We start from the raw sequence: 14,456 nt of genomic DNA, 5'->3' as shown, positions 1-14,456 counted from the left end.
TTGATGTTGGCTCATCTTCATGAATCATCATAGAAGCTGGTTGATGTTGGCTCATCTTCATGAATCATCATAGAAGCTGGTTGATGTTGGCTCATCTTCATGAATCATCATAGAAGCTGGTTGATGTTGGCTCATCTTCATGAATCATCATAGAAGCTGGTTGATGTTGGCTCATCTTCATGAATCGGTAGAGGAGGCTGAACAAACAGCCCAAAAAAAAATCACACCTGTGTGAAGTGAGGGGCGCTAATACATGTATATTAAAGTCTAACTCATGTTGATTAGGTGATGTAATGGGGATGTAAAACAAACGGTGCCAACACAAACATTAAATGCCATTAACAATAAATAAGTTACAAAATGACGTAAGTTTTCCCTTCATTGTCAATGGCGTTTATTAAACAAACATTGAACTAAAGACAAACATTAAACCTGTATATAGGAGGGGCTAGCGCCCCTCAAAAATAGGGACAACAAAATACCTTATGATCATTTCAAAACAGGAGAGTGTCACAATTATGGAACAAAACAACCATGATTTGACCCATCGAAGAGAAGATAATGTGTAGATCACATGACCGTATAGATGCCCATGGAATAGAGACCAAGTCCATGTGCATCTATAAACACGTAACACACAGAGAATCAAAGGCATATACATAACAGGATGCCATTTACAGAAACGGTCTGATATCATAATCTTCATTTAGACCTTTTGGAGCAAGAGTGTCTGCAACGTGTGTATCCAAAATAGCTCACATTTTAAAAGGATGTTATTGATGTCGCCCCCTCTATGTGGGGGTTGGATCAATCCAATTCCTTTATATCTGAGACATTATGACCCGATTTACAAAAATGTACAGCTCCAGGGCTAGTGATAACGTTACGGATGTACAGCTCCAGGGCTAGTGATAACGTTACGGATGTACAGCTCCAGGGCTAGTGATAACGTTACGGATGGTACTGTACAGCTACAGGGCTAGTGATAACGTTACGGATGGTACTGTACAGCTACAGGGCTAGTGATAACGTTACGGATGGTACTGTACAGCTACAGGGCTAGTGATAACGTTACGGATGTTACTACAGCTACAGGGCTAGTGATACCGTTACGGATGGTACTACAGCTCCAGGGCTAGTGATAACGTTACGGATGGTACTGTACAGCTACAGGGCTAGTGATAACGTTACGGATGGTACTACAGCTACAGGGCTAGTGATAACGTTACGGATGGTACTACAGCTACAGGCTAGTGATAACGTTACGGATGGTACTGCGGTGTGGCTACAGGGCTAGTGATAACGTTACGGATGGTACTACAGCTACAGGGCTAGTGATAACGTTACGGATGGTACTGTTCAGCTACAGGGCTAGTGATAACGTTACGGATGGTACTACAGCTACAGGGATAGTGATAACGTTACGGATGGTACTGTTCAGCTACAGGGCTAGTGATAACGTTACGGATGGTACTGTTCAGCTACAGGGCTAGTGATAACGTTACGGATGGTACTGTTCAGCTACAGGGCTAGTGATAACGTTACGGATGGTACTACAGCTACAGGGATAGTGATAACGTTACGGATGGTACTGTTCAGCTACAGGGCTAGTGATAACGTTACGGATGGTACTGTTCAGCTACAGGGCTAGTGATAACGTTACGGATGGTACTGTTCAGCTACAGGGATAGTGATAACGTTACGGATGGTACTGTTCAGCTACAGGGCTAGTGATAACGTTACGGATGGTACTGTTCAGCTACAGGGCTAGTGATAACGTTACGGATGGTACTGTACAGCTACAGGGCTAGTGATAACGTTACGGATGGTACAGCTACAGGGCTAGTGATAACGTTACGGATGGTAAATGTACAGCTACAGGGCTAGTGATAACGTTACGGATGGTAAATGTACAGCTACAGGGCTAGTGATAACGTTACGGATGGTACTGTACAGCTACAGGGCTAGTGATAACGTTACGGATGGTACAGCTACAGGGCTAGTGATAACGTTACGGATGGTACTGTACAGCTACAGGGCTAGTGATAACGTTACGGATGGTACTACTGCTACAGGGCTAGTGATAACGTTACGGATGGTACTACAGCTACAGGGCTAGTGATAACGTTACGGATGGTACTACAGGCTAGTGATAACGTTACGGATGGTACTACAGCTACAGGGCTATAGTGATAACGTTACGGATGGTACAGCTACAGGGCTAGTGATAACGTTACGGATGGTACAGCTACAGGGCTAGTGATAACGTTACGGATGGTACAGCTACAGGGCTAGTGATAACGTTACGGATGGTACTACAGCTACAGGGCTAGTGATAACGTTACGGATGGTACTACAGCTACAGGGCTAGTGATAATGTTACGGATGGTACTACAGCTACAGGGCTAGTGATAACGTTACGGATGGTACTACAGCTACAGGGCTAGTGATAACGTTACGGATGGTACTACAGCTACAGGGCTAGTGATAACGTTACGGATGGTTGTACAGCTACAGGGCTAGTGATAACGTTACGGATGGTACTACAGCTCCGGGGCTAGTGATAACGTTACGGATGGTACTACAGCTACAGGGCTAGTGATAACGTTACGGATGGTACTACAGCTACAGGGCTAGTGATAACGTTACGGATGGTACTACAGCTACAGGGCTAGTGATAACGTTACGGATGGTACTGTACAGCTACAGGGCTAGTGATAACGTTACGGATGGTACTACAGCTACAGGGCTAGTGATAACGTTACGGATGGTACTGCGGTGTTCGGATATGCGTGTTTTTAAAGGTCTTTCCGCTATAGGCAAGACCACACGGACACTTCAGCATATTAATCACATTGGCTGTAGAGCATCATGTAATGATACCTTTAACCCATTTTGACCTGAGATCAGATTCTAAAAATGTCTTCTACATCCTGCCAGTTTTCTGAAAAAGCTATGTTTCTATGTCAGTCGTTCTTTGATTTTTCAAAAATAGCAGACCTACAAGCTCGTAGCGCGCCACTCGGTAGTTGCCAGGTGCTATGGCACTTAAAAAATCACACCCGTGTGAACTGAGTGGTGTAAGGTCTTATATAGAGCCTGATCAGCTCTGATCTGACGTAATGTCTGACGTAATGAAATCACACCCGGGTGAACTGGGTGACCGTAGCAACCATGCTCATTTTTTCTGCACAGACAGACTAACAAAGCCAGTTGTAGGAGTGGTTTACACCACTCAAAAATGTGTGGGTTCTGGGGGAGGTAAATCTGCCCTTACCAGCATATTCCGCAAATTTTGGGGCCTCTTACACATGAGGGGGATGAGGTAAAAATGTTTTAAGAACAGGGTCAGTGTCAATGATATACCAATGTTTTATATATATATATATATATATATATATATAATGTTTTTGTTCTTCATGACGGCCAAGCTACACCAGGCTTTTCTCGCGCGTTTACCCTAAACGCGCGGCCCGTGCGTGCGTTTTTTAAAATAGGACTGGACCTAAATTAAACGCACGCGCGGGAGTAAAAGTACAAAGTAAAAGGGGTGGGAAAAGTACTATATAGAAATACTCCGTTAGAAGTAAAAGTTCGGAATTCAAAGTTTACTTGAGTAAAAGTACTAAAGTATTTGTATCAAAATGTAATTTAAGTGCCAAAATGTATAAAAGTAATTTGAAAATAGCAGATCTATACAAGCTCACGATGCGTCGCATCGCGGTGCATTGTGAGCTTGTAGATCGGCTATTTTCAAATGACTTTTATACATTTTGGCACTTAAATTACATTTTGATACAAATACTAGTGGGTAATGTATGTTTTTTAATAATAATCAAAATCAACAGACAGACAGACAGACAGAAAACTAAAGTTTTCAAATAAATGTAGTGGAGTAAAAGTACAATATTTGCCTCTCAAATGTAGTGGAGTAGAAGTAAAAGTACTGAAAATTTGATATAGTAAAGTATAAATAAATACCTCAAAATTGTACAATACTTAAGTAAATGTATTTAGTTACTTTCCACTACTGGCCAGCCTGTAGCATGCCTCTGCATGATGCGGCCATGACCTTGAGATCTGGAAGATAAAGGAGGCAACAGGGGAAAGGGGCTCTGATGCCTCAGATGGAAGATAAAGGAGGCAACAGGGGAAAGAGGCTCTGATGCCTCAGATGGAAGATAAAGGAGGCAACAGGGGAAAGAGGCTCTGATGCCTCCGATGGAAGATAAAGGAGGCAACAGGGGAAAGTGGCTCTGATGCCTCAGATGGAAGATAAAGGAGGCAACAGGGGAAAGTGGCTCTGATGCCTCAGATGGAAGATAAAGGAGGCAACAGGGGAAAGTGGCTCTGATGCCTCAGATGGAAGATAAAGGAGGCAACAGGGGAAAGAGGCTCTGATGCCTCAGATGGAAGATAAAGGAGGCAACAGGGGAAAGAGGCTCTGATGCCTCAGATGGAAGATAAAGGAGGCAACAGGGGAAAGTGGCTCTGATGCCTCAGATGGAAGATAAAGGAGGCAACAGGGGAAAGAGGCTCTGATGCCTCAGATGGAAGATAAAGGAGGCAACAGGGGAAAGTGGCTCTGATGCCTCAGATGGAAGATAAAGGAGGCAACAGGGGAAAGTGGCTCTGATGCCTCAGATGGAAGATAAAGGAGGCAACAGGGGAAAGTGGCTCTGATGCCTCAGATGGAAGATAAAGGAGGCAACAGGGGAAAGTGGCTCTGATGCCTCAGATGGAAGATAAAGGAGGCAACAGGGGAAAGTGGCTCTGATGCCTCAGATGGAAGATAAAGGAGGCAACAGGGGAAAGTGGCTCTGATGCCTCAGATGGAAGATAAAGGAGGCAACAGGGGAAAGTGGCTCTGATGCCTCAGATGGAAGATAAAGGAGGCAACAGGGGAAAGTGGCTCTGATGCCTCAGATGGAAGATAAAGGAGGCAACAGGGGAAAGTGGCTCTGATGCCTCAGATGGAAGATAAAGGAGGCAACAGGGGAAAGTGGCTCTGATGCCTCAGATGGAAGATAAAGGAGGCAACAGGGGAAAGAGGCTCTGATGCCTCAGATGGAAGATAAAGGAGGCAACAGGGGAAAGAGGCTCTGATGCCTCAGATGGAAGATAAAGGAGGCAACAGGGGAAAGAGGCTCTGATGCCTCAGATGGAAGATAAAGGAGGCAACAGGGGAAAGTGGCTCTGATGCCTCAGATGGAAGATAAAGGAGGCAACAGGGGAAAGTGGCTCTGATGCCTCAGATGGAAGATAAAGGAGGCAACAGGGGAAAGTGGCTCTGATGCCTCAGATGGAAGATAAAGGAGGCAACAGGGGAAAGTGGCTCTGATGCCTCAGATGGAAGATAAAGGAGGCAACAGGGGAAAGTGGCTCTGATGCCTCAGATGGAAGATAAAGGAGGCAACAGGGGAAAGTGGCTCTGATGCCTCAGATGGAAGATAAAGGAGGCAACAGGGGAAAGTGGCTCTGATGCCTCAGATGGAAGATAAAGGAGGCAACAGGGGAAAGAGGCTCTGATGCCTCAGATGGAAGATAAAGGAGGCAACAGGGGAAAGAGGCTCTGATGCCTCAGATGGAAGATAAAGGAGGCAACAGGGGAAAGAGGCTCTGATGCCTCAGATGGAAGATAAAGGAGGCAACAGGGGAAAGAGGCTCTGATGCCTCAGATGCCAGTGATGCAAATAGCCTGCATCCTGCATCCTTAGACTCACTCAATTGAGAAAGGACGCAATCATGTCACCCTCGTGGGGGTCCTGGAATGCAATACTGTACTCAGTGCTGTACTCTAACGTCGTTGAAGTAGGACTCATAAAATGCCCCTAAAATGACCCATCTAAAAGACCACATGGGTCCCGGGACCCATGAAAACCGTTTTGAGCTTGTAGATTGGCTATTTTTTGCTAGGAGATAAATTTGCATATTTGTGGCCCTCTGGAGTGAGTGTGGAAATATAGTGATGTGGCCCTCTCCATCTTCAAAGTTGCCCACCCTTGTTAATTAAGTAGACCACCAGGTCACAGTGACCTGGTGGTAAAACGGTGGCACTAAATGTATTTTCTGCCCAGAACAAATGGCATGATGAAATGTCACTTTTTTGTTTGTATTACAGCCAAGTTAATAGTGTTAGTGCCGCTCCATGGTTCCGTCCGTGCGTGCGTGCGTGCGTGCGTGCTTGTGTGTGTGCGTGCGTGCGCATGTGTGTGTTGGCTATCTATTTGCATGCAAGGCTGGTTCCACTGCAGAGAAGAGGAGTGGACTGACATTCTGATTGGTGCAGGAGTTGCTAGACAACAGATGTCCAGCTGGCTGGGAGGTGGACTACCTGTAGAGAGAGAGAGAGAGAGAGAAAGGGGGGGGGGGTGAGAAGTAAACAGCATATGAGTGCAAGTATAGCCTATAATTAGTGTGTGTGTGTGTCTGTGATAGAACAAGTGATAAATAAAAAAGATAAAGAGATAGTCAGAAATGCACACGTTACTTATGAAACAGGTGCACAGGTCTGGAGACGCAGTTTACTTGTCATTTTTGTGTCCCCTGCATGCCATGATGCCATTGCGAAGTGTGCTTCTCTCCTTGCATAGGGTCCGGAGTGCATCAGAAGATATTATCACATGAATAATGGGGAGAGATATGCTGATTATGCACACTCCACTGAAACTCCACTCCACTTTCTATTGACTGTCTACAATGCAACTTATAATTACAACATTTCAATGTTAAATCAGTCAACTACTAGTACAATTATGTCAGCTATGACATGCTAAATGCACTTATAATGCATTATAATTAGCTCATAACATTGTATAACTATAATTACAAGGACTCAACACTCATAAGGCTTTGTACACATGTGCGCATGCACGTGCGCATGCACAGCCCCACACACACACACACACACACACACACACACACACACACACACACACACACACACACACACACATTTGAAAGCTGGTGTCCATCCGATACTATAGAGACAATGAGCTCAAATCACATTTTGGAGGACAGGTTTTGTGAAATAAGAGTCCCAGAGAGTGAGAGAGGCTTTAGCCTACAGTACATACCGGTATGCTTATGCTATTTATTTGTCATTTAGTGACTACACAGACATACATAGATTAGTGACCATATTCTGTCCTGCTAATCATGAAGTAATGTGCCGTGTTGCCCTTGTTTCTGTCTGGTCTGGTCTGGTCTGGTCTGGTCTGGTCTGGTCTGGTCTGGTCTGGTCTGGTCTGGTCTGGTCTGGTCTGGTCTGGTCTGGTCTGGTCTGGTCTGGTCTGGTCTGGTCTGGTCTGGTCTGGTCTGGTCTGGTCTGGTCTGGTCTGGTCTGGTCTGGTCTGGTCTGGTCTGGTCTGGTCTGGTCTGGTCTGGTCTGGTCTGGTCTGGTCTGGTCTGGTCTGGTCTGTCTTGTATGCCATCCATGTCTGTCTGGACATCCTACTGTCTGTGGGAGCACCAGTATGAATATAGAACAACTTCACAGTAAAATCCTGAGTGTTATTTTACTTAGACTGGACACAAATGTAACCAAATGGACCCATAAGGTACATTTGTATAGAGGGTATGCGCATGCATGAAGTGAATGGATAATCGAGTTGCAAATCGAGTGGCAAAGTGAGTAAGTAGACTACTCAGAAAGTAGTTTTTTTGCCACTTAGTAGGTGTTCCCGCATTACTTCCGGGTATGATGATGATGTCACAGGCATATACCCTCTACACTCTCAGAGTTGCAAATGGATAAATTCACATAACAGTTGAGTACAGTGTAATGTCCATGTTAACTTACGCATGTATGCACACCTCTCCGCACACACACACACACACACACACACACACACACACACACACACACACACACACGCACACACGCACGCGAGCACACACACACACGCACACATACTGTACACACACACACACACACACACACACACACACAGACACGCGCACGCAAGCACACACACACACACACGCACACACACATACTGTACACACTCACACACGTGCACACTCAAACACAGTCTCTCAGGAGAACAACTCACATGCTCCTGACTACTGTTCCGCAGTTCAGGCTGAATTGAGTCCATGCTTTCCACAGCGTCAACAAGAACGGAAACAGGAGAGGAGGACACGAGAGAAAAATAGGCGTCCTATTTTATTCAGCGAAAAGTAGAACCATCCACTCATCTCTCCCTATCTCACCCCTCCCTCTCTCTGGCCCCTCTCTCTCCCTGTCTCTCCCTGTCCTGAAGCAGAGCTAAAACGGGTCGCCGAAAGCGCTCGGTGAGAACGATGTCTGGTTTGACTTGTTTGTGCCGAAGTCAGTGGACATAGTTCCCTTCAACCTGTAAGGGACGATTTAACCCATTAAGGACAGGAACCCCTTTTGGTGTTTTAACTAGCTATTTTTCAATAGCCAAAGTAGGCCTATATAACATAATGTTATAGGCCTACTTTGGCTACTGAAAAAGTCCAGATCAACAAGCTCATAGCACAGCACCGAGTTATGCGCTACGAGCTTATAGATCTGCAATTTTTGAAAAATTGGGAAATCTCTTAACATATATTCTTTCACAGCGAACATTTGTTTTAATGTTTGTGGCTTTCGCCTTTATTTTATATTTGAGTGGTGCAAACCACTCCAATAACCAGCTTTGTCTGTATGTTCGTGTACCTGTCCACTCAAAAAAGGAGCATGGTTGCTATGGTTAGTGTGTGACGTCACTGACATCACGTCAGACCACAGCTGATCAGGCTATATAAGACCTTGCACCACTCAGTTCACACGGGTGTGATTTTTTTATAGAGGGATAGACAGTAGGCTGACAGGAAATGGGGAGAGAGATGGGGGGGTGACATGCAGTAAAGGCCATCAGGAGTTGAACCCGCCGTACACTGCCAGACTGGGCTGCCAGCCAGGGTGCCTGGACCACTGGGCCACGGCCCAGGCCACACAACGAACATTTTTAACTCAAATATTTGCTTCTGGGGGGGGGGTCCCTGGAACAACATATTTTGAGATGGGGGTCCGCGGCCAATTAGCTACATAAAATCACACCCGTGTGAAGTGAGGGGCGCTCTTATCATCTTACAATCAATCATCAATTACAACATAATGTTTGATTAAGCAACGGGTGCCAAGTCCTGTTTAAGTCCTCAAAACAATTATTGTCTATGGGGTTTTCTTAAACAAACATTGTTGAAAAACAAACATTAAAGCCATATATAGGAGGGGCTAGCGCCCCTCAATAATTCTGGGGGTCCTTGACATGAAATAGTTTGAGAACCACTGACATTAGAAACAGGTTTTTCAGAAAAGTGTCATGATTTAGAAGACATCTGTAGGATCAGTTCTCAGGTCTAAATTAGTTTTCTTTTTAAAAACACGTTATATTTCAACTAGGAAATACAGTTCCTGAAGAAACGGTGTGGGCTTGAGTAGCTCTCTACTCGATGATGACGTATTGACCCACATGACCCCTCTGTCTTCCTATTGGTTGACCGGACCCACATGACGTCACAGCCCATAGTTAGTAATACAGAATCCTTCTCCCATTAATTAAGAGAAAAACAATGTATAGTATGGGCCATACAGAAATTAGCCTCTCTGTGCTAGCATAGCATTTCTGCTTTTGCCAGCTTCACCGTATTAGTGCACAGTGTTGAGCATCATTTACCATATGCTGTTATAATTGTCTCCACCAGGCCGAAGGCATTTGTCTCCACCAGGCCGAAGGCATGGGGAGAGAGTATGTTTTGCACTCCGTCCGTGTGTGTGTGTGTGTGTCCGTCCGTGTGTGTGTCCTTCCGTCCGTCTGTTACCAGCTAATCTCCGGCACCGTTAACCCGGTCGATGCCAAACTTTGCACACACACTCCCTGGATGCCAACGATGAACCTCTGCCCCGCATTTTCCAGAACGGCCTTTTATAGCGCCACCAGGAGGCCGACTTTTGTAAAACACATTTTTTGATATTACTCCTCCAGATTCTGTCCAAAAATCTCTCAAATCGTTACACAGTATCTCTATGGTCATGTGCTCAAGTCGGATCTGTCCGATATTTCATATTCCATCCTAATTGGCTATAATTGGCTTTCACAGTTTGCAAGATTGCCCCGTTTTGAACAAAAGCTTCAAATCATGAACACAGCATGCAATTTACGTGAAATCTTTCACACATTTTCTTACTAGGCTGAGGAATATATCCCACCCTTTTCACATTGGCCTGTTATAGCGCCACCAACAGGTTGATTTTTGCAAAACACATTTTTGGAACAAAATGCCTCAAATCATCCAGTTGCCATCAAAGGCAACATGTTTATATTACTCCTAAACATTTTGCCAAACATCTCACACAGTCCTATCCTCCTGGTGGAGACCTGTGCCCAGAAGGGCACTTTTTCTAGTTAACATATAGATTAAGACCTTTGACCTGGAACTAGACTCAAGATATTATTTCCTTGAACTCCTACATCACTAATATTGGCGAGTCATGACAGACAGTTTTGCTGGATGGCAGTGTGACAGTACAGAATAAAAACATTCCCCCCAAAATGTACAAAACGGATCTAGGACAGTAAAGCAACCAGGCAAAGAATTGTGAGAATTGAAAAGATATCAGGGGCTTACAGGAAGTGTATCGACACTCTCTATACACATAACGGCCCATGGGATAATGTAGAAGGATGTTGAAGAGTTAGATTGAATTCCAGTGCAGTGAGATTTTGCTGCGAGGGTGAGTGATCTACCAAGACAATATTACTGATTTATTCTTCGCGCCCAAAATAATAATAATGGATTGCATTTCTATGCACAGAGTGCTTACTCAAAGCGTTTTACAATGGTCCATTCATTCATACATTGGGAGGTGAAGCGGCAAACAGGCAACGCCTCACTTCCCACCAATGGTGGCAACCACTGAAGGCAATGTGGGGTTCAGTGTCTTGCCCAAGGACACTTCGACAGGAGGAGCCGGGATTCGAACCACCGACCCACGGATCATTGGATGACCTGCTCTACCTCCTGAGCCACAGCCGTCCTGTGGCACAGAACTATAAGCTCACAACTTTGCATTGTGAGCTTTTCGATATCCTATTTTTGGTGCAATACACAGACACACAAGACACAACCATGCATATTGCCAGGCCCGCGGGAAGTACTTTACACTAGCAGGGGCTGAACGTGTACCTGTACGCAAAAATGTGCGTGCACGCGCATCATGCACGCGCATTTTCGCGCATTTTCACGCGCAAACGTGGCCTTTACTTTCCCTCTCCACACGCAAGTTATATATGAATGAACTGACACAGGCAATTAACCAGGATAAGGTGCCAATACTGTGATACAGCATATTTAAATCTCTTTTTTTTTTCTTTCTCTCCTGTTCGAGGGGGGGCTGTGCCTGGGGGGAGGGGGTGCTACAGCCCCCCCAGCACCCCTACTTCCCTCAGCCATGCATATTGCATAGTTCTCTAGTTAACAGTGAACCTGAGTGCAGAAAGACACTATATGACCAGCGTGTAAGCGCTTTCCACCAGGTTGGGCTTACGAGCACTCGTTTTTGGTTCAGTCAGCGTCCTACAAATGTCACGTGCAATGTTTTTCAAAAAATGCACGACTAAGCGAGCTAACAGGCAAACGAGTCTCAGCGGGAGGGGGGAAGGTTTTTGTGCTCAACCCGATGGAAATTGCTTACATGCATAATGAGCATGAACAAATCAATGCAACTCACTTCACATCTTGCATTACGGGCATTTCTTCAACACACCCTCAGATGGAGCTGAAAGCCATTCAATAAAAGGAGAGATCACACCATTATGGAATAAGCAAATGTTTATTGGAGGGATTATTTTGGCAGCAATTTAGCAAGCAAAATGGCAAACGTTTATAGCAGAAGATTTTGGCGATTAGACTACGATTGCATTTATTGCATAAGATTAGCTTTTAATAGGGAGAACCCCCCCATTGGAGCATTGGAGTCTAGACAGTCTAGATGGTGGAGGCTGAGCAGATGAACCGCCTTCCTTCTCAACACTAGATGACAAGGTGGAGTTGGGGAGTTGGGGGTTGCTTGTTGCAAACTGAAAAGAGAATGGCAAGTGTCAGAGGCAGTGGTATTTAAAGGCGGAGTCAAATCACCTGATTGGCTGCTTTGTGAACATTTTGACAGTGTGAGAACAGAAATGACGATGATGATGATGCTGAAAGGCCGAATGAAAGCGTTTGTTAAGATCTTCCTTATTGAACCTTCGCTAAAAGCTACATTTCATAGGCTGCTGGGTCGTAAGACAAATTTCAGTGTGAACTGACAATAAAGTACTATATCATATCATATCATATCATAGAGGGGAAAATGTAAACTATCAAAACTCTCTCATCTCTTATAGATCATCAGAAGTTGGACAGAGAAGCCAGGATTTGCCGTTTATTGAAGCACCCCAACATTGGTAAGCTGCACAGTCTTGATATATTCACACATAATCGCATGCACGCACTCTCTCTCTCTCTCTCTCTCTCTCTCTCTCTCTCTCTCTCTCTCTCTCTCTCTCTCTCTCTCTCTCTCTCTCTCTCTCTCACACACACACACACTTTGCTTCTCAGGTCCCTGAAGATTCTTCAGATGGTTATTCATCTTCTACAATCGTGTGTGTGTGTGTGTGTGTGTGTGCGTGCGTGCGTGCGTGCGTGCGTGCGTGCGTGCGTGCGTGCGTGCGTGCGTGCGTGCGTGGCATGTGTGCACTTACGTGTGTGCATGTGAATGCACTCACACCTAATGATGATGTATCTGTGTGGTCTCCCAGCTGAGTCATCAGGAAGAGAAGAGAGCCTCTGTTAGCTTTCCTCTCTCTCTCTCTCTCTCTCTCTCTCTCTCTCTCTCTCTCTCTCTCCCCCTTTCTTCTCTAACTTCTTGACCTCTTTATCCTTTCTACCTTGTTATACCACTTAACTCTTTGTTCTTTCTTGTTTCCCGCTCATATATTCACACCATTCTTCTATCTTCTTATTTTTTTTATCTCCCGTCTCTAACCAATAATAAATAGTCTCAGACCAGTTATACACTTTGGCGATTATCTCATAGACTCACACAATCCGAGTAGGTCTGAGAACACAGTCGAGAGTTAAACTTGTTTTGATCCAAAACGCAGCCTGGAAGAAGAATCCGAGATATTAGGATTCTAAAAACTGCGTTCACATAGACGGCATTAGCCAGCGGACATTTCATGTCTGATTTCTTCCTGGGTTTTTTTCATCGCACCATAACCAGAGTGTTACGAGCGCATACAGAACAGAGTTGTGAAGCGTAATCAAATTATATTAAAAAAGACGATCTCGGTGTCGAGAGCCCAAGTAAGTAAAGACGTCACGAGATGATCTCCAAAACACATGGCCATTTACTCAAAACACACACTGGACAGTGGCCATTTACTCAAAACACACACTGGGCAGTGGCCATTTACTCAAAACACACACTGGACAGTGGCCATTTACTCAAAACACACACTGGACAGTGGCCATTTACTCAAAACACACACTGGGCAGTGGCCATTTACTCAAAACACACACTGGACAGTGGCCATTTACTCAAAAGCAGATGAGGTGTGATCTTTCTCACCCTGTTGACGCAAAGAGTTGAATACCCTACTACCTCACATTAAAAAATAAAACTAAACGAAAAAACAAGAAAGCAATTTCTGTAAGAAAGTTAATGTCCAATATATTTTGTCCCCTAATGTGAAAATAAGTCTTAGTTTCTTAGTGGCCTTACATGTTATCAAACATTTCTTGGAATATGTCAGATGCCATGCTGGGTTGGAAGTTGAATACAATTTATGTTCTGCGCCTCTACGGTGATCGATGTCCAAAAATAAGTTTGCTGTTAGTTTCAACTTTCAACTTTCATAGCGATATGTTCAAGCATGTTTCCACAATGGAGGACCCTGATGGAAACAGGCTAGTGCTTTTTCTGGTTTTATCCTTGTAGCAGATGTTGTATTGACCTGCACTTTGGTTGAACTGTACCCATTATACTGCACCTACTCACGTACTTAGTCGGCCCTTGGTTAGAGAGGTCGTCTGGTTATCATAAGGTCACCGGTTCACCTCTCAGCCCGCCCAGCAATATGTCGAAGTGTCCCTGAGACAGTTAACCTCTAACAGCTCCCCTCAGAGTGCCCCTGAGCAGCCTTCAGCTGGGTGAAGGTGAAACTGTTTTTTTTCCTTCAAAATGTATGAAGGTCTATTTTTTTTTAATGTTTTTTTTTGTGGCATTCGCCTTTATTTTATATTTTTTATGGAGGGACAGACAGTAGGCTCACAGGAAATGGGGAGAGAGATGGGGGGTGACATGCAGTAAAGGCCGTCGGGATCGGGAGTCGAACCCGCGGCACACTGCCAGACTGGATTACCAGCCAAGGTGCCTGGACCGCTGAGCCACGGCCCAGGCC

General features: G+C 44.9%; 1 protein-coding gene across 2 annotated transcripts in view; it reads left to right on the top strand.

Annotated features, from left to right (window-relative positions):
* camk2d2 (calcium/calmodulin-dependent protein kinase (CaM kinase) II delta 2) overlaps nucleotides 1–14,456 on the top strand; it is a gene marked incomplete at its 3' end in the record, with an annotated part of 52,240 nt that overhangs the window by 12,953 nt on the left and 24,831 nt on the right. For both annotated transcript variants that reach the window (XM_079499294.1, XM_079499295.1), the window contains exon 3: nucleotides 12,399–12,458. In XM_079499294.1, coding sequence (XP_079355420.1) covers nucleotides 12,399–12,458 — 60 coding nt within the window. The remainder of the gene's footprint in view (nucleotides 1–12,398; nucleotides 12,459–14,456) is intronic.

The sequence above is a fragment of the Electrona antarctica genome, assembly GCF_951216825.1.
Source record: "Electrona antarctica genome assembly, chromosome: 4".
Taxonomy (NCBI): domain Eukaryota; kingdom Metazoa; phylum Chordata; class Actinopteri; order Myctophiformes; family Myctophidae; genus Electrona; species Electrona antarctica.
Note: the sequence above shows the minus strand (reverse complement) of the source record. Positions and strands in the feature narration are given on the sequence as shown.